The 19,662-nt window shown below is 37.2% G+C and overlaps 1 protein-coding gene across 1 annotated transcript; it reads right to left on the reverse strand.

Annotated features, from left to right (window-relative positions):
• Positions 1-3,623: 3,623 nt before the first annotated feature.
• On the reverse strand, positions 3,624-16,415 carry cnn3a (calponin 3, acidic a). Its single transcript, XM_084102381.1, has 7 exons — positions 16,155-16,415; positions 6,811-6,932; positions 6,252-6,318; positions 5,775-5,912; positions 5,521-5,637; positions 4,952-5,098; positions 3,624-4,856 (listed from the first exon to the last, which is right to left on the reverse strand). Exons 1-7 carry the CDS (start codon positions 16,209-16,211, stop codon positions 4,515-4,517), a joined length of 990 nt encoding a protein of 329 aa, XP_083958507.1. The 5' UTR covers positions 16,212-16,415; the 3' UTR covers positions 3,624-4,514.
• Positions 16,416-19,662: the final 3,247 nt, after the last annotated feature.

Here is a 19,662-nt window from a genome sequence, read left to right on the forward strand (position 1 = left end):
AACATTCTTAAATCGAGATAAATAAAAAAAATGTGCACAAGACCAAGAAAGTGTTTAGAAAGTATAAACATGATCAATTTATCGATTTCACGCTTACTTAAACTGAAAGATATTTTATTAAATATTTGTTTTTTATATATTTATTACATATATTCTAACATTACCCACTGTATGGCCCCTGATGAAGTCCGGGATGATTATAATTCAGGCCGGTTGCTGTTTTCCGCCTGTTAATAGAACAAACTATTTGACTAATTGGTTGTAAAACAGAGGAAGTCTTACCTCCTCTTTTATAAGCTGACTAAATGTGAGAAGGTTCACATCATGCTGGAGAAATGTGTGTTCAGAAGCTGATGTCATAAACTTCTAGGTAGTCCAGAAACCAGAAATGCTCTTACTTTGCTGTAAATTCACCTTTGTCTGCTTGGGCGTCACGACATATGAAAATGACTTTGGGCTTCATGAAGATAACATATGATTCTCAACTCAAATCCAGCTGTTTTAGATTAACAGGAGGTACTGTAACAGAAACTCCTTTTAATTAATAAAGAAAACCTTTGCGCATTCCAACATACAGCATGATTTTCCTTCTCTCTGCTAAGAAAAGATCCCTCCCTTTCAGAGTTGAATATCTGGGGGATGAATTGAGATGGCTAGAGGCCAATGGTTTGGATTTGAAAGCTGAAGAATCAATACCGAACTCTTCGTTTTGAAAACCGTAGAGTCTGAGCGGCCAGGGAATGTGAGGGTTCTGCAGCAAAAAAAAAAAATATATATATCCACAGGCATGTGAGGAAGTCTCAGATGTCACAGACACATGGTTTCAGCTTGTATCCAGGGAAATTTAAACTGGGAGAGCTGCTATAAACCATCTGTGGTTCTCATTAAAGCCCACTTCTCAATCTTTCACCTACAATAATGATCGTAATAATGTGTAATATACATTTAAATTGATGGAATGGTTTGGTTAAAAGAAAACTGAGGCAATCTGAGCACAGACAAAACATTTGAATGCATTCCTAGAGCAAACGCAACCAGATTTTAGAAAAATGGGCAGCTTTGATCAGATTTTTTAGCTTGAACCCATAGTGGGCCGGAGAGTCGCACAAACAAACAATCTTCGCCCACGTATCCTCACTGATCTTTCATCAGGCCTGTTTTCTCACCAGCGAGGATTGAAGTCCATGGTGATCAGCAATTCCTCCAGGCATGCTTGTCTAAGGATCAGTATATCTTCGTCCTTCATCCTCTTCCCCTCTGTTCATTCCAGGCTGGTTGCAGTGAGGCTAAGAAACTGCTAATGAACTCCAGGCTGTTTCCACTTCTTCTATCCTTTATTGTTTTTGGGTCCACAATATGCCTCTGACCACCTTGGGATATAAAATTCAATAGACAGCTACTTTTATATATGTGAAGCATACCATTTAGCAAAGCTCATATCTTATAATCAGATACTATATATTTTCATTATGAGTTTTGGTTTGCTATGCGTAGGAGTTCTGGTTGTGTTCTGAATGGTTTTTGGTGTGTTGCTATGCGGATGCTATGATTTTCTGAATATTTTGTTGGATAGTTCACCCCAAAAATTTCTGTCATTAATTTCTCACCCTCATGTCATTCAAAACCTGTGAGACTTTCGTTCATCTCTGGAACACAAATGAAGATCTTTTTGATGAAATCTGAGAGCTTTCAGTCCCTCCATTGACAGCCTACGCAACTACCACTTTCAAAGCCCAGAAAGGCAGTAAAGACATCATTAATAAGTAATCCATGTGACTCCAGTGATTTTATGAAGCGAACCGAGTGCTTTGTTTGCGAAACAAAAAAACATAGGTCCAATTTACCACTTTATTTACAAAATATTAATCTCCAACACACGTTCAAGAGCAGCATGACGCATGCGTGTTGTGTTGACGCGAGAGCAGACGTTGTTGCGTGAACGCGCGTTGGAGATTAATATTTTTTTAAACATGGATTACTTTAATGATGTCTTTACTACCTTTCTAGGGCTTGAAAATGGTAGTTGAGTAGGCTGTCAATGGAGAGACAAGCTCTCAGATTTCATTAAAAAGATCTTGATTTGTGTTCCGAAGATGAACGTGAGTAATTAATGGAAGAATTTTCATTTTTGGGTGAACTCTTCGTATTAGCAATAATAATAGCAATGCTTGCCTTTACAAACACCATTAACTCATGCTTTGGCACAGTGATGACTGCACATGGTTTTGGCCCCGGGCTCCTCAATAGCAGCGTGACGCAGTATACAAAAGCTGCGGCACCGGTTAAGTTCACGTCTGCCTTTAAAGGCTTTCTGTGGTTGCTGGGGTAACAGTCTTTTTCGGACCTTCTCTATAATTGAGTCTTGCGTTTTTGTCCCGGATTCCACAGCCAGCACAAAGCACTGATTATGCCGGAGTAACTTAGTCGGGAGGGGCAAGGGGGCAGCACTTGAGTGAATGCCATTGCTTTCTCATGAAGCCGATTGTCCTGTACGCACGGTTATACTTTTATATGGTCCTCCCCTCATGTGGACCCACTTATAGCAGTTTAACAGAGTTCACGGACACCCAAATTTAGCACGAACATGTTACTTAAATTAGTAGACTCAGTTCTTCATTTATGACTGGAACCACGAGTGCTTTTCTGAGGCAATGAACTACGTATTGAAGAGAATTCTTACATATTACTGGCCTTTCATTGGCCCAAATCACTATGGAATCTCGGAATGACCCAGAATGCAACATGCAACATGTTATTTTCTGCACATATAAATCCCCTTCTGCTCTCGATACGAGCCTGCAGCCTCAATCCAGCTCAAACTAGTCCAATACTTCTGGAATGTTCCATCATGAGCCCCATCACACCATTTTACCATTCCGTCATGTTTCGGCTGACCATGCAGCCCATAATAATGGAGAAAGGTCACGGCATGGGAAGCGTAATTCAATTCAGTGGTGCGCTACCCCGTAGTTCCAAATCCCTCCACAGACGTCGGCTGAACTGAAGTCATCAAGTGCAGCATTTCATTCACTTAATTGAAGGTTTAGAATGCAAAGACGCAGAGCATTATTTTTTTTCTCCCCTGGACACAAACAAATGTTTTCAGTAATTCATTTAAAAACTAAAATATGTAAGAATATGACACATACAAGCACAAAATGCAGTAGTTCCACGAATTGCTGCACAGACACCGACTTGCTCTACTTTAGATTCTGGTTTTCACCACTTTGTGTGGTTATATAACTGTTTCCAGAAACTCTGGGCTATCGACACAAGGAGCAGCTTCCAAACGCCTCTGAGGCTAGCCTCAAAAACACAAGATTTATGGCTCCGCTGTGATATTCGGGCAGAGTCAGCGCACATCTGAGGCTCTGTGCCACTTCAATTCACCCTCATAAAAGATACAAGAGCAAAGAACCAAATAACAAAATCAGGGCAGTTTCAGAAACCACACCTCAGCTTTACAAAAACTCTGACTGCTAGGAAAAAATGTGTTATTTAATCCTGAGAAAACCGAAATCAATTAGGATTTATAGATTATCAAGCAGCTATTTTTAAATTTAAATGCAATAATGGTCAAAACAATAGACATGCATGGAGAATCAAGTATTGAAGACATTCAATACTTTATTTATAACATAAAATTTATTCATAAAAGAACCATATAACAGAAGGTTTATAATGAAAAGCAGGGCAATAAATACAATGGGAAAGATTTTTTTCCAAAATCATTGCACAAAAAACTAAGCAATAGCGAAAAGTTTTTGGTCGTCCAGTCAGCTAATCTTTAAAATGCTAACATTTGTAGCTTGTAAAATTTCCAGGCATTTGGAATTCTAAATGGAATGACTAAGGAAGGAATGTCTTCGGAAGGCTTTCAGTCCATAGCAGTCTGTAAGAGTGGGATTTCAGTGGTGGATTAGCTTTAAAACTAGTAAAAATACTTTTTCTGTGATGCAAGGCCAAAATAAAACTCGAAAGACAAGGCACAGGGCATAAAACAAAGAATCATACTGCAAAAACTAGATAATTCTCTTAACAGTTCTCCATACTTCATAAAAAACACTTAAAAAAATGATAAAAGATCAGTTTCACCATTGTTAATGTGTGGTCACATTAGCGATATTTCAGGGAAATTTTGCAGGCAAAAAAAGGTCCATTGTCTCTTGTCAATAGCATAGCGAAGTATAAAGCACAGCGTAAACAGAACTCACTTTCAAACCAAGCAGCTTAAACATGAGTGTTTTTTGCCCTCACGCAAAACTCAAGAGGACTCCAATTGGAATGACTGGATTTCACCCGCAAAATTTCACTTGAGCTACGGTAAATGTGACCGCACCTCTAGGATGGCAGATTGTAGATTATATCTCACCACTCACCATCATTTTACCCAAACACATGCGCTGGGAGGGGAAGGGTAACTGTGAGAAGCAAAAGGCATTGCAAAAAAACTGCTCTGTTGATATACATGGTTGGTGTTAATACTGCTTTGACTAACAGCGCAGCAGAGTTCTCTAGTAGTCGATACCCTGGTCGTTGTAGTGCCCTCTGTACTCATCGTGGTATTCGCCCTGGTACTCCTCCTCCTGATATTCAGCCTGATAGTCACTATCGCTGATTTCTGAGCCATTCGTGCCTGTGCCCTGGCTGCCATTGGCGTGGATCATGGGCTCCGTGGGGGTGGCGCAATACTTGGGGTCGTAAACCTGCCGTCCCAACCCGTACACGCTCATGCCCTTCTGGGAGGCCACCTTATTGGTTCCCATTTGCAATGAGATAGTGGAGTTGTCAACTGGTTGCAGAGCTGCCTTCTGGTCATAGATGTCCCTTCTGGTGCCTGGGGCAGACATACCAGCCTGGAGAGGGATAGACACAAGAACAACATGTCATTTTCGATAACTTGACCTATTTGTGTGCTATATTGTTGGTACAAGTCAATCTTTGGGTATACCTGGCTGGCTCCTTTATTGGTGCCCATTTGCAAGCTGATGGTGGTCTGGTCGTAAGGTTTCTCTGTCTGTGTCTTGGGGTCGTAAAGGTGTCTCCTGGTCCCGTAGGCGGTCATACCAGCCTGGCTTGCGCATTTGTTGGTTCCCATCTAAAACAAAAGTCAGAAACACTTCAAAAAGTGCTTCAAAAATCACCTGTAGATGATCCAAGATGGTCATTGTTACTCTCCAATCAACCTTACTCTTTATGAACTACTCCCAGAAGCAGCTGATACTGGTTATTTAGCTGTTTGATTCTAGATTTGGTTTTGTAATTAAAGGGTTTTAGGTTTAAACGCCACAATGGGCGATCCCTGATCTATCACTATTGTGGCCTTATAGCCGCCTAACCGGAGGTTATTCCAGTCGCTTTCGATAAAAGCATCAGCTGAATAAGTCATTCGTAATGCGCCTTCCCTTCATGCCCTGTCACAAATCAAATGAGGTAACACTGTGGTCAGGCTTCCTCTAAAAACAATGTATGATATTCATCCAGAAACATTAAGGGAGTTCCAGGAAAAGTGCCTATAACCTGAAGTCCGATGACACACTGGCCAGCCTTCATTTTCTCGTCATCAAAATGTCTCTGCTGCTTGTCTGCATATTTCACGCCAATGTCGACATTTGTTTCCATGCCTTTGGTCTTTGCCTGTTGAAAAAGAAATAAACGTTTCATAGTTGCAAAATTTAAAATGTCAATAATATGTCTAAAATGCCAATTTCTGGGTTTTACCGAATATTCAACAAGACTCAAATTTAGCAGAATTGAAGGACTTGTAGACGTACCATACTGGCCAAAGCGAGAAGTGTGGTCTGGACTTGCGTCAAGTTCCCATTTTCGAAGAGGTCGTTGGCCTCAAAGATGTCGTTGGGCTTCAGCCCGTAGGCTAGGATGGCTTTGATGAAATTCCCAAGGTTCTCTAGCTGAGGGAACAATGGTAACAGTAAGGGTGTGTTTCTCAGTAAAATTATTGGTTACCTCATTTTCAGATAAAAGAGTTAGAGATGAATCAAAGATTGCATGAATGGGTCCATTTATTCTTACAGATTCTTCAGAGCTTTTATACTATAGGGTCTATCTGCAGTTGTTAGGAGCTTCTTCTTCGTGCGTCATGTTTTCTCAGCTGCCTTTCCTAGTATTTGCCAATAATTTGATTTGAACGCTGTATTGTAAGTCACTTTGGAAGAAAAGCGCTTCTCACTTTTTTTAAAGGGACTGATGTGGATGAAAACAAAGACCTCAAGAATTTCTAAAACATTTACCTTATGCCAGTTTAACTGTGTATGGTTTATTTTCTTTATCGATCCAGGCTGAAGTTTGTTTATCAATCTGAAAAGAATAAAAACAGAATCATCTCAATTAATTTCTTTTCCATATCCATAACATATATAAGCATCTTCTATGGGCACATTGAAGGTCAAGTGTGTAATTTTGGTGCTACTAGCATCACCAAATTGAATCAAGAAAATAATGATTGAGTTTTCTGCCATTGGTCAGTCAAACAGTTAGTCCCACCCCAAATTCATGTCATTGGTTGAGCCACTGTCATAACATCTGACCGGTACGCTTAAACAAGCAATGTTATGATAGTCTTCAAGCCTGACAAAGCTGGTGTTTAGTAGGTTTAGCTGGTCAGACAAGTGGCCTCCCATTCTGACCAACTGAAAAGTGCCCAAAACCACTCTAAAAACTGACCAACTCTGAGAAAATCCAAGACCAACAAACTAGCGTAGGCTGGTTTAAACAGTTTTTTTTTTTTTTTGTATTTCAGCAGGGAAACCTTGCCCACATGGCCAAGTATGTTTATGTTTACCAACTCACTCGCACAGTATGACGCCATCCTTAAGGCCTTTCTGAAAGCTGTCTCCGATCGGCATGCCGGTCACCTCCTCGATCCAGAAACGAAGCTCCTCCTCCTTCTGTAGGTCATATTTCTGTGCGATCTGAGGAGAAATAAGCCAATCAATGAGTTGGCCAATACACATCAGTCAGATATGAGTCAAACCGGCTCTGCGGGATGTGACCAGGATAATCTTACTTCAGATTGTGTAGTTATGTGTCAGCATGCATGCTTATCTCAACAACTGTAATGTCAATACACTTTGCTGATAGTCGCACACAACGTTATTGACTTCAAAACACATGACACAGGACCAAAACAGCAGTTTGAAACATTAAAAACACCTATTTGCCTTTTAAAAGCTGCATTAGAGCAAATGGAAAATCATCAAATGCAGCTTAATCAAATCAGATTGCCAATAAAACCTATTTTTTGGCTTCCTTTGTATTTTTCCTTTATGAATAGAACTGTTTGCCTTTAAAGCATGTGATGCAACGCCGTCATGCGATTCCACCAGCAACAGAGCATAAAATCCCCACAAAGAGTCGCCGCATTAATCTATTCTGGCCGTTTCGCTCTTTCTCAGGACTTTTCTGACTGTAAATAGCACCGTTGACCTGCTGACATTGAATAATGTACTTAGAACGGACAACTACGACTAACAACAGAATGAACTAGATCTTTACAAAATGCCTGAATGTAATATGAGAGTTGTTTGCCTGTGCAAAAACATCCTATGAAATTTGCAAAGGTATTCGGAGGGCTTTTTAGTGCATTGCTATGGGGTTGCTAGATAATTGCTTGCTCTCAAAAGAGCCCATCCTTGTTGATATTCTGGTCATAAATATGGCCTCAGTTGTGCCTTTAATGGACGTTTAGTTGTCGATCCAGTAGGCGATAAAGTAAATCTTAGAAAAGTAATAGTACACCTCTAATTAACAAGCTGCATGATTGGATGCATCAAAGTTTAATAGTAGGGTTTAGTACGTTTAGTAATTGGTTTATTCAAATAGCAAACCCCAAGTATGAGTAATAGTAAAAGCAAAGCATGCCTTTGCAAGCACTTTTAATTAATACAGACCCTCAAAGTATGTTTTTCTTCTTCATGAGTGCTAAACACTACTTCATCTTCAAGTACAAATCTTCAAAAACAGATTGCATGATTTTTTTTTATTCTGTTAATAAATAAAAGGGCATTAAATGCTTCAGTTTCCACACTTACAGCAAGATTATACCCATTTAAAGCAGCTATTAATATAAGTTCCAGGAAATGGCTTTTATCACAGAGACTCCATTTCAAGTTCAGTGTTCAGGGTCAGACTGTACAAAGACAAAGCTTAATGTGGCCATCAAGATTGATCATGAGAGAGAGGGACAAAGAGACATACAGTACAGGGAAAAAGGGTGGAGATATTCTCAGCAGTTGGCGTTGGACAAAGGCTCCTGGAGGTCCTGGAGTCTCACTATACAGCCAAAACATGATAAGAGCTTTCCTCGCGTCCTTCAAGAAGTCTGCTATCTCAAACCTTATTTCCAGCACAAACACAGTCCTAACCCTTCAGATTTTACACAGAAACTCTTCCTTATTCCTCTTAGTGTTTAGCTTAGGTTCTATGCTAATTTCAAGAACTTCATTTCCTTCTCAGAAGCGGAGGGAAACGTGCGCCAACAACAGCAATATTTTTTGGTCATGGTAATAATATGTTACAAACTGCAAAAAATTATTCTGTTTCTGTCAGGTAACATATGTGCTTTGTTTATACTTCTGTTCAAAAGTTTGCGGTCGGTAAGATTTTTTACTGTTTTTGAAAGCTTCTTATTAAATTTCTCACCAATATTACAATAATTTAAAAATAACGTTTTTCTATGTGAAAACATTTTAAAATGTCATTTATTTCTGTGATTCAAAGCTGAATTTTCAGCATCATTACTCCAGTCTTCAGTGTCACATTATCCTTCAGAAATCATTCGATTATGCTGATTTGCTTAAGAAACATTTCTTATTATTATTAGGGATGCACCAAAATGAAAATTGTAAGCTGAAACTAAAACTAATTCTGGATGCACTTGAAGGAAAACTGTTTTTTTATTATTATTTATTTCTTAGCCTTTTTTGTATAATTGTATTAATATTAGAGTTTTTAATGAAATTCAGTCATTTTAATGATACTGAATTTAAAAAACACAAGCCAATAAATAAAAAAGTAACACTCTAAAATTGGACAGAAAATTATTTAACAGATTTATTTTTTGAGGATTTTTTGTAACATTGTAAATATCTTTACTGTTACTTATGATCAATTTAATGCATCCTTGCTGAATAAAAGTATTTATTTCCTTCAAAATGTCTTCTGAACCTAATTATTTTTCAAGTAAACAATATTAACATTAACTTTACTCTATTAACGAGACATTTTTAAGGGACAAATCAGGTGAAAACAGCTCCTTAGGGAAACAATTTCACAGTTTAAGTGGCACGTTTTTCAAACAAGTGCCATAAACACTATTATTATACCATTTAAACACTATGGTATTTGAATATGATACTAATTTAGAATCACAACATTATGAAAGAATGAACAATGTCTCAAAGTGATTTCAGTATGATACAATAATGTTTCAGCTCTAGACTCTTACTGTATGCCAACAACTGTCTCATTTGTGCCTATTTTTATTTCTCCAGAGGGATTTTAAGATATAGCTCGGGGCCCATAAACTTCCATAGAAGGTCTCTGAGTAAGCTGAAGATCAATAAGACATCCTCCCACACTAAAGCCCAGCAGTCAGAATATGAGACCACTAGGAAAAAATGGTGTGTGGGGTGTTGTGGCAGTTCACTTGTGCAATTTGAGGTCAGCCGAGATGACTTTTCTCCTATAATGACAGACAAAAAAGCTCAACCGTACACAGTCTCTCATCTTTGAAGAACTGCAGAACCTTTGGTATGCTTCAAATAGTTCAAAAGAGCACTGGATGATTTCAGATGTAGTGGGAGACAAAGAATGTTATATCTCTGATATAATGAACCATTGACTGGGGTGATTTATAGTAGACATAAATCGGAAAATCAAAACTGACAAAAAGGAGGGGAAAGAACAGAAGAGCTCCACAGAGAGACTGAGGAAAGATTGGAGAACCATGTGCCTGTCTTGTCCTTCCTTCCAGTCCACTGGGAAACCAGCCAGTGGTAGAAAAAAGAGAGAGAAAATGTGGAAAAGTGACCCTTGATGGAGATGTTGGAGGCATTTGCAGAAGAAGAACATTCTGGAAGGTTGTGGGCTGATCCCGCTGGAGTCCGACCTCTAGCTCTCCTCCCCCACTCATAATTCTGAGAGCTTACTGATCACAGCACAAAAACCGAGCAAACATCTGACTGAAAAAGGTCAGGGAGTGAAAAGGCTCGATCAATTCGACAAACAGTCCCTCAGAGATCGATAAAACAGTGATGACAACGGATGAGGGCAGGGGTGACCTTTTCACCTTGAGTTTTTAGGCTAACAACACATACAAACACAGAAATATATAGTTTAGCAACAAGAGAAACAATCTACAAGATTCTACAATCCTCTAAAAATAAATCCTATTCGTTTCCAAAATAAGCATAGCTTCTATTATCAAACTCAGTTTACAGAATGATTAAGAATTCTGCAAACTTTACTTTGCAAAAACAAACTATGAACAAAAGAACGCGCTCACTTACCCTTCCTCTCAGACTAATATTGAGAATTGTGCTGAAAACAAACATAAATGCCTACTTATTTGCATGTGAGCAACTAGTTCAGCCAGTATTAGGCAATATTTAACCATGCGCTCTGGAAATACCCAGCAGAACAGACAACATAGAATAATTTGCTCTACTATACAGTAGGCTACCTGTGAATTCAACTGAAAAATAATTCACAAAAATCACAAAATGCCAGACAACATTCATCCTGAAATACAGTAGTAACTAGTTTTTTTAATTTTGTGTTGAAAATGTGTGTAGTAAATATTCACGTTTAGCAATGCTAGGGGGCATAGCTAGACGATAGCTGAGTGGTTGCCAGGTTTGCGTAACAAAAGCATCCCAATTGCTATTCAAAACCCGCCACGGGAAAACCACGGAATTGGTGATTGATTGTGCATTGGGTGTTCTGAGGGGTTGATAAGGGGTTACTTACTGGCTTCAATCAAAAGAGCCCACCCTAACAAGATTGTTTTTATATTTTATGAAGAAAATGTGTGTAATATACCACAATTCAAGTGCATTGCTTGTAGGTAATTGCTAGGGCGCTCTGATTGCAAGGTGATTGCTAGAGTCAAGTATAGAGCGGCACAATTAATCCTTAAAAGATCACGATCTCGATTCAAACACCCACGCGACCTTATTCCTAAATAACAACGATTTGCTTGTGTCTATAAAACATTTGACAAAATCCCACCAGAACATTCAGATCTGCGTTGGCGCTGCCGCTGAGCCAGAGAGAACAGTTGTCATGTATAGGTATGAAACAGCTTCACAAACAGTCTTTTCAACCACACAGTATGGTTATTTCTGTTATTAATATTCATATTATCACAGAAGTACTGGGATAAACGTTTTTACTGTTGTCTACGGTAGCGAACAAAATAGAGTAAATAACATTCTGAAAGTAACTTGGCGCTTCATTGTATCAAATACAAATGACTGTTAAAAATGAAATTGTCATTGAATCATTCACTCAAGAGATTCGTTCAAAAACGCAGATTCAACCAGTAATGAAACAAGTGAAGACTTTATGTGAGAGTCATTGAATCATTCATTCAAACAGATAATAAAAAAAACTTTAAAAAAAACATTCATTTAAATTAAATAAACATTTTTAAATAGACTGCAGCAATTAACATTTTGCCAGAACTTCGAGTAGATAACATGTTTAAATAAAATAAATAAACCGCATGATTTTGTATCATTCATGCGTGCCATGAGATGAGTTAAACACCAAGCGGTAATAATAATAATGATGCTTGACTTAATCATCACCATATATATGACAATAGCTATGTTTCCATTCAAAGTTGTGAATTTAACTTGGGAATATCGCATAAAACATTTGCCAATAAAGCGGCGTTTCCATCCAGTGAGTCATAGAGAACAAAATCGTCACTTCCTGATAAACTGGTGCTAAATATCACTAAGAAAAGTAGGAAAAGCCACTGTATATGATAATTTTCATATATATTGTATTACTTGTGTCTCAGAGCGCGCAGACAAAATGCAATAAACAAATTTCGGAGGAAGATGCCTGCTGTTTGGGAACAGTAAGGCATCATGTAAGACAGTTTGACGACAGACTTTGCTCAGGCATTTCAGAAAACAGCATTTCAGATGCTGTGCAAAAAGATCGGTCCGGTGGATAGTCCAGTTATGCCGTCCCATCATGCAAAGTCTTTTTTGATGCGCATCGAGGAATTTATTCTGTAAATGTGTTTCCACCATAGTTTATGCGCATGCTTTCTTATTGGATACAATTTTTTTATCCGACTCAAACGAACGTAAGTTTTTTTATGCACATTTTTAGAATTTATGCGCATCTTGGTGTTTCCATCCAGCAGTTTTTTATGCGATATCCCAAAATGCGCATAAAAATACGTGGGTGGAAACACCACCAAAAACCACCAAGCTCTTAAAAGCTTTAGAGTGCAGAAAAAAGGTTCAGACAACAACTTTAGCCAAAAGTTGTTGTCTGTGAACCTTTTTCCTGCACTCTAAAAGGCTTTCAGACCTTGAATAAACGTTGATAAACTTAAAAAAAAGGCTTTTTAAAGATTTTTCTTTTCAATGTTTACACTGTTATAAGATCCTGCTGTACAACAGACGCCAAACAATAGCCTCAGGAAAACACACTTTCCTGTTCTTCCTAAAATGGCAACACGGGGTTAAATCACTGTGGCCACACTTTGCAGAGCCTCATACAATCCTAGAAAATATTGCTGATCAGCACATTGTGGGGAATGTATGGCCCCTCACTGGGCAAGCTGCCCATCAGCAGTAAAAGTGTTTTTACGCCAAGGATCAAGATGGAATGTGGTGTTAGAGAGCGACGGATCAAAGCCGTCAGGGTAACCTAAAGTCTGGGTTTACCCAAGAACCACCGTGACCTCCCCAATCTGACCCACCCTCTCCCAGGACACCAGTGCTTGAGCTGTGGGCCCAGTGCTGGCGTGTTTTCAAAACTGCAAGACGGACATGTACGCTAAGATAGATGCAGGATGAGATGAGCGTGAGAGCCAAGAATAAGTAAAATTTATTACAGTCTGAAAAAGTTTTCCCAAGTCTGAAATCAAGGTTTCTGTTGAACCACATCCAAACATTTCAGGGGGAATTCCTGCATATTTAATGTTCTGACAACAGAAAAGTCTTGGAAGCAACATACAAGACAATGTATTAAACTAACTACTAAACAGAGCTACCAAAATCAAAAACATTTCTATTGAACATTGCCAATGGCTTACAAAAGCTCACAGTCAGGAAAGGCTGTTCTTCTATCCATTACTTGGGGGAAACAACTGATATGATTAATATAATGTAACACGAATGGTCACAATAAAAATAGGTTGTTAACTGACATCTCTTCCATGTGTAAAAATAAACCAAGCCTGAACAATATCTTCACTGTGCTGAATTTAAACAGATGATCATGCTTTGGCAACAAGCCCGTAATGAACGACCCCTAGTCTCTGCTGTTACATAACCAGAGAGAGTCATTAATTTGGTAATACATCCTTTTCTATTATGTCATTTGTGGGTTATATTTTAAGGAATAATTCTATTTGACAAGGTGGGGTGATTCGTTGACATTTACAGGCTGATGTACTGGGAAACTAACATTTTTAAATCTCACTGTGAGCTTCGATTTCCCACATTTCCAAAGTTCAGCTTGCAGGAAAACAAAGGCAGAAAACAGCTCTCGGCTTTCAGCAGAGCAAGAGTGCTGATGAAACTCAAGAAACGAGACAAACAAGTCTTCGGAAATCACATGACCTATAAAAGGTTTGAAACAAACATGGTTAGGAACGTTCTCGTAGTTCCAGGTTAATACTGCTTGAAAGGTATAGGTTTTTATTATATGAACAGCATAAAAATGTTTGCTTATAAGAAGCGTATTATTTATCTGGACATTAACATGGATGCCAATCAGGCTTAATGAGCCACTAGGATGTATTAAAGTGTCATTAAAGTGACAGTAAAGATATGCATATGTTACATTTTTAATTTCACAATATTACTGTTTTTGCTGTATTTTGATCAAATAAATGCAGCCCTGATGAGCATAAGAGGCTTCTTTCAAAAAAAATTATTAACATAAAACTTTTGGACATGTGCTCAAAAAGTGAATTGTATAACATACATTTGCTATTGAAATATAAGGATTTTCAAATCTTTAACTCGCTGATAAATGCCTGAAGAGTCAGCACAGCAAGTCAATTCTACTAGTATTACACATGAAGAAGAATACACGCCAAGATCAACAGCTCTTTATTGCAATAAACCTCAAAAGCATACTTTAAAAAAGGACCTGTAAGGAGGCAAGGGACTTTTCCTGTAGCCTTTCATTGTCCAGACAAGTAAAATGGAAAATAAGTCATGGATTAAGAGGGGAAATGGTGTAATGGAACTACTTTCCACTAGAAAGTAGTCAGGATCAGCGTTGCAATTTTAGCCACATGCTTTTCATTTTACACATAAAAGACCCAAAAATTTGAATGCTGTCATCACTTACTCATTACTTTCATATGTCTTTCCAAAACTGTATGTCTGTCTTTCAGCTGCGGCACACAAAAAGTGAATTTTTGGGCAACATTCTGGCCCCTCTTTACAATAATAATTGAAATTGGAGCTCCAAAATGGCAAGAAAGCAACATGAAAGTAGCCTTCTGAAGAAATGATTGACATAAAAGTTAATGAAAAAAGTAGCAATTTGTGAATTAATCATTTCTTCAAGTTTGATGATTTGAATTTGATTCAACTCACTAACTCAATGATTCTGGATGCAGCTATTTGTTTGTTTGTCACACAAAGATATAGTTTCAGAAGAAATCTAGCACACAATTTATATAGACTATACTTTTATAGTGTTTTTGCATACTTTCTGAAACTTGAAAGCCTTCCAGCCTTATTGCAATTCTCTCTTTGTGTTGACGAAAGGTCATAAGGGTTTGAAACAACATGAAATTACAACATTTCTGGGTGAAATATTTCTAGTAACGCATCTGGCTAAAAAGCAACGTTGTTTCTTTGAGCTAAAGAGGTCATTATAGCAATGCACACTTTGACAGTTCAAAGCCATAAACTGAACTCGTCTGAATGAAACAGGATTATACACATCACAGCTGTTCCGGCAACGTCGTCACATTTTAGGAATGCTTAAAATTCCAAGATGAAATGCTTACTTCCGAAGGGGTTGGATGAAAGACGGACAGATACCTAACAGGATTGCTCACTTCAGAGGTGAAATATTAAATTGTCTACCAAAAAATAGTTTACTTTAATTTACCTGTATTAAAATAGCTCTTTAGCACTGATGATGTCATGCTTGAGAAATGTGAATGGGGGTGTCCTTCTTTACCCTGATTCACTGGCTTTACTTATCTTTACACATAATCCTGTCTGATTAATTTGAGGAATAATATCCTGAATAAATCACTACTTAGAGACAAGATATTAAACATGCTCCATTATGTTTTCCCCAAATGACCCTCCTGCTTCTTTTGATGGGGATGTTTTCACTCAACAACTTTTTTATATGACAGTCATATTAAAAATCTAAAACATGGAGATGTTGAACTGGGCAATCTCAACTTGAGGAGAATATGTCTCTTGTATTTAATATGATTTTTTTAAATCCTAAACTTTTTTATTGGGGGATGCTTACTTAGCACATTTTTCATTCTATCCAATTAACTCAATACTAAACACAATACATCATATTAAACATTTAAATAAAACATTATTAGTATTATTATTTACTTGTATTAGTATTATTAATGTGCCATTTCATTCAAATTCACATGGATTCAATCTCCACGTAACGTTCATGGCCATGCGTAAGTCTTACATAATCAATAATACATTGGGAAAACAAAAAGATAGGTTGAAACTAAGTTAAAACATATTAAAACCAAACTAACAATAGTATCAAGCACAAACAATAAACTACTTTTGAAAGGTAACGTTACAGTAGCCTAGTTTCCCCATCCTATAATAGATTCCAGATTGGATAACCTGAACCACACATACCACAAATGTATACATACAAGGCTAAATTAATATTTTTTTAAAAGAAAGAAATACAATTCAGTTTACCTTGTTTTTAACCTCTGCAGATAACCCGTAGGCTGGTCCCTTGTTAAATTGGGTCATGATTCACTTTTTGAGTTTTCTCCTTTAGTCAATGAACTGGCCAACAGAGAATGAGAAAAGTAAAGTCCTAAAGCTGCAGTAAAAATCACAGTACAGATGATTCGGTGCTCCGTGTGAATGAATAATCCTCGCGCACAGTGAGTTTACACACAACAGACACTCTCTCGCGCAAAAACTTCCAGCTACTATCGCGGATTTGGGGGTGGAGCGAAGTGACTGACGCGCCTCTACAGCCAATCAGAAGCCTAGGCTCGTCTATTGTTTCTCTGGCTCTTGGTGGCCAGAGTAATGGATCACTTGGCAAAACCATTGACGAGTTTCTGTTTACTGGAAAACTGTGGCTTATCTCTAAAACTGTATGGTGTAATAATCCTTCCTTTGTCTTTTCGACGTTTTTTTTTTTTGCAAGTTTAATAACTGCAATAGCAAGATAAGCATTTCATTGTAACTTTTTTAACTAAAGTTAATTTGTGAGGTAAATTCAAATATGACTATATTAAACTAAACGGAAACTATATAAATACAATTTATAAATGATGAGTACAAAATTATTTATCAATAATACATATAAATTAAAAAGTTAAAACCAATAATTAGTTTTAAAATTAATATATAGGCTATATACAGTATATATATATATATATATATATATATATATATATGTATATATATATATAGGCTATATATATATATATATATATACAGTGCAATGCATAAGTGAATACACCCATGCTAAAGTTGACTAAAAAGAGGAATAAAAAATCATATTTTGGAAATTGAACTTAATGCCTTAATTTAAAAAATTAGGAAAAATCCAACCTTTAAGGACACCAATTTTCTTTGTGAATGAATAATGTATCGTAAATAAATAAATGTTCTTCCTTAAAATACATGGTGCATAAGTGAGTACACCCCTATGTTAAATTCCCATAGAGGCAGGCAGATTTTTATTTTTAAGTATTTAAAAAAAAAAAAAATTAGGATACTATGCATCCTGATAAAGTTCCCTTGGCCTTTGGAATTAAAATAGCCCCACATCATCACATAGCCTTCACCATACCTAGAGATTGGCATGGTTTTATTTCAGTTAGCCTAAAAGCTAGTTTGATTTGCATTGAGAGATGATCTTATGGAAAGTACCCCATGCCAATCTCTAGGTAATCTCCAATCTCCAATCTCTAATTATATATATATATAATTAAATAAACCAACATTTTATAAGATAATTCTAACTATTTGACTGTACATTGATCTGATTAATGATGATTAATTAAACATTGCATAATTTAATAATATATTATATAGCACATAGGGCAAATTTATTAAAAACAACAGAAGCTGACCAAGTTCTTTCTAGATAAGAGTGAAAAATAAAAAAAGCAAATAAGACACCAGTCTTTTACTGCTGTAACAATACCTATGGTACAATATTTTGCCAAAAAAAAAAAAAAAAGTTACTGTGGTTTGTGTAAAGCATTGCTTCAGTATAGATTGTTATTATTGCCTGAAGGGAAGAAACCAGTTTTGATACAGTAACAACAATTCATAAACAGAAATCAAACGCACAACAGACACATGCAGGCTCTGTATGATCCAATTTCTTCATTATCATGTTCGGTATCATCAAGTAGCTTTAAATAACCATTTGATGGTTTGAGCATGATGTGAGGGCTCTAATGTCAGGGTTTGTTTTTGTCTGAAAGGTTGAAGTGAAAACATGGGAAAAAAACAAATATCATGGAGGTTGTTTGTCAAAGGAGATCAGTATCTTTCGCTGTCACGTAACCTGTGTTGAGAATGTGTTGCGAATAAAGAAAACATGAAGACATTTTTTCTAAGGTTGCTTTCTATGTGTGAATATTTCTAATAACTTACATATTAAAGATTAAGAAGAATAGCTGCCTGTTTGGAGTTTTGCCATGTGTTGTCCCTGACAACTTGATGTATTTTATCAGACACTGAAGGCCCTTTGCCAATTGAAATCAATTGCAACATAGAATAAAGCGAAACTGAAGGGACATTCTGCATGGTCGACTGGGAAAGATATTGATAAGAGGTGCTTTGTGATGTTAATACTAACCAGTCAGTCAATGAGAAGTAAAAAAGTTCCTTTGGAAAACAATCTTTCTTGATAAGAGTCCGTAGTTTATGACTAGGTTAGTCAGCATGTTTTTGTCTGCAAATCCAGGCGATAAGATGCACAGAACGCATGAGCATGTTAAATGTTTAGCGCAATTTTCCACCGGACAAAATTGCGCTTGTTAACTCATGATTTCTGTTCTGTGCGTCTGTGCGCACCAATCTTGCACTTCTATCTACTCCTCAACCAAACCACCTAGAGACTTCGGGTTTTCGGCATTATGTTAAGGAAGGTCTAATCTCGGGAACGCACAAAAAAAATCCAGGAAAAGATTTACTATCTCTTAGTGTTGTGATCCCATGAGGTGAGAAAATTGCGCTAAAACACTCACCGAGTTTTTATTACTTGTTTTTGTTGTTGTTGTTTTTTTTAGATAAGATTAGGATTTCAAACTCAATCTGGATTAGTTCTAGATTTACAATATTCTTTTCGGTTTCTCTTAAACTAAATCACTTTTGCTGTTGGCATTTGGTTTTTACCCCCTCCTTCAAAAACTGAGGTTCAATTCATGTGTGAAAATGATTCTTCATGCTCCCTCCTAACCATTCTTTCACAATTTGAGCCTGATGAATCTTGACATTGTCATCCTCGAATATGGCAATGATGCGTCTTCCTACATGGTGGTTTAAGAAATGAAAAGCTACACACCATCAATTAGGGTTAGAAGAACTGTTGCCAAACATATAACATGCTAGAAACATAATAATCAATAATGATCCAATCATAGACTCTTAAGCATTTAAATCCAATTTGGCCGGGTGGTGTTTCATCACTTAAAAAACAATTTCTCTGTGGACAAAATTAATGTGATTTTAATTTCTGCAAGACTCCATCCATGCTCATAATAACCAAATTATACATGACATCACATACCTGACAGACATGTCTGATGGGATCATCCACTTACAGATGTTCAGAATCGTCACAGTCGAGGAACTTAATGCTGAGAAGTAAATGACTTAAGTTACCTGCGTGAACTTGTCCTGGCAAACAAAAGAAACCATCAGGGTATGTTCTACCTCATGCTATAGGTATAAGAGAGCCACAAAGAATAACAGGAAATTACAGAGCAATAAAATAAGATCTGCAGCTGAGAATCGCAGTTTTTCCATCTCCTCTCTGTTTAGTCTTTAACTCACACCGTTTCCTCAACCACACGCCAGCACAGGAAGAGATCAACAATGAAGTACTGCTGAATAGTGTAGTGAGCTGGACAATATTTCGCAAAAACACTGAGGAAAAAATGTTTATACATACACATGTAAGAAAGAGGTATGGCAATCTAAACAAAGTCTAACCTTTGAAAGGGAC

Source organism: Abramis brama (genome assembly GCF_963993115.1).
Source record: "Abramis brama genome assembly, chromosome: 24".
In the NCBI taxonomy this organism is placed as follows: Eukaryota; Metazoa; Chordata; class Actinopteri; order Cypriniformes; family Leuciscidae; genus Abramis; species Abramis brama.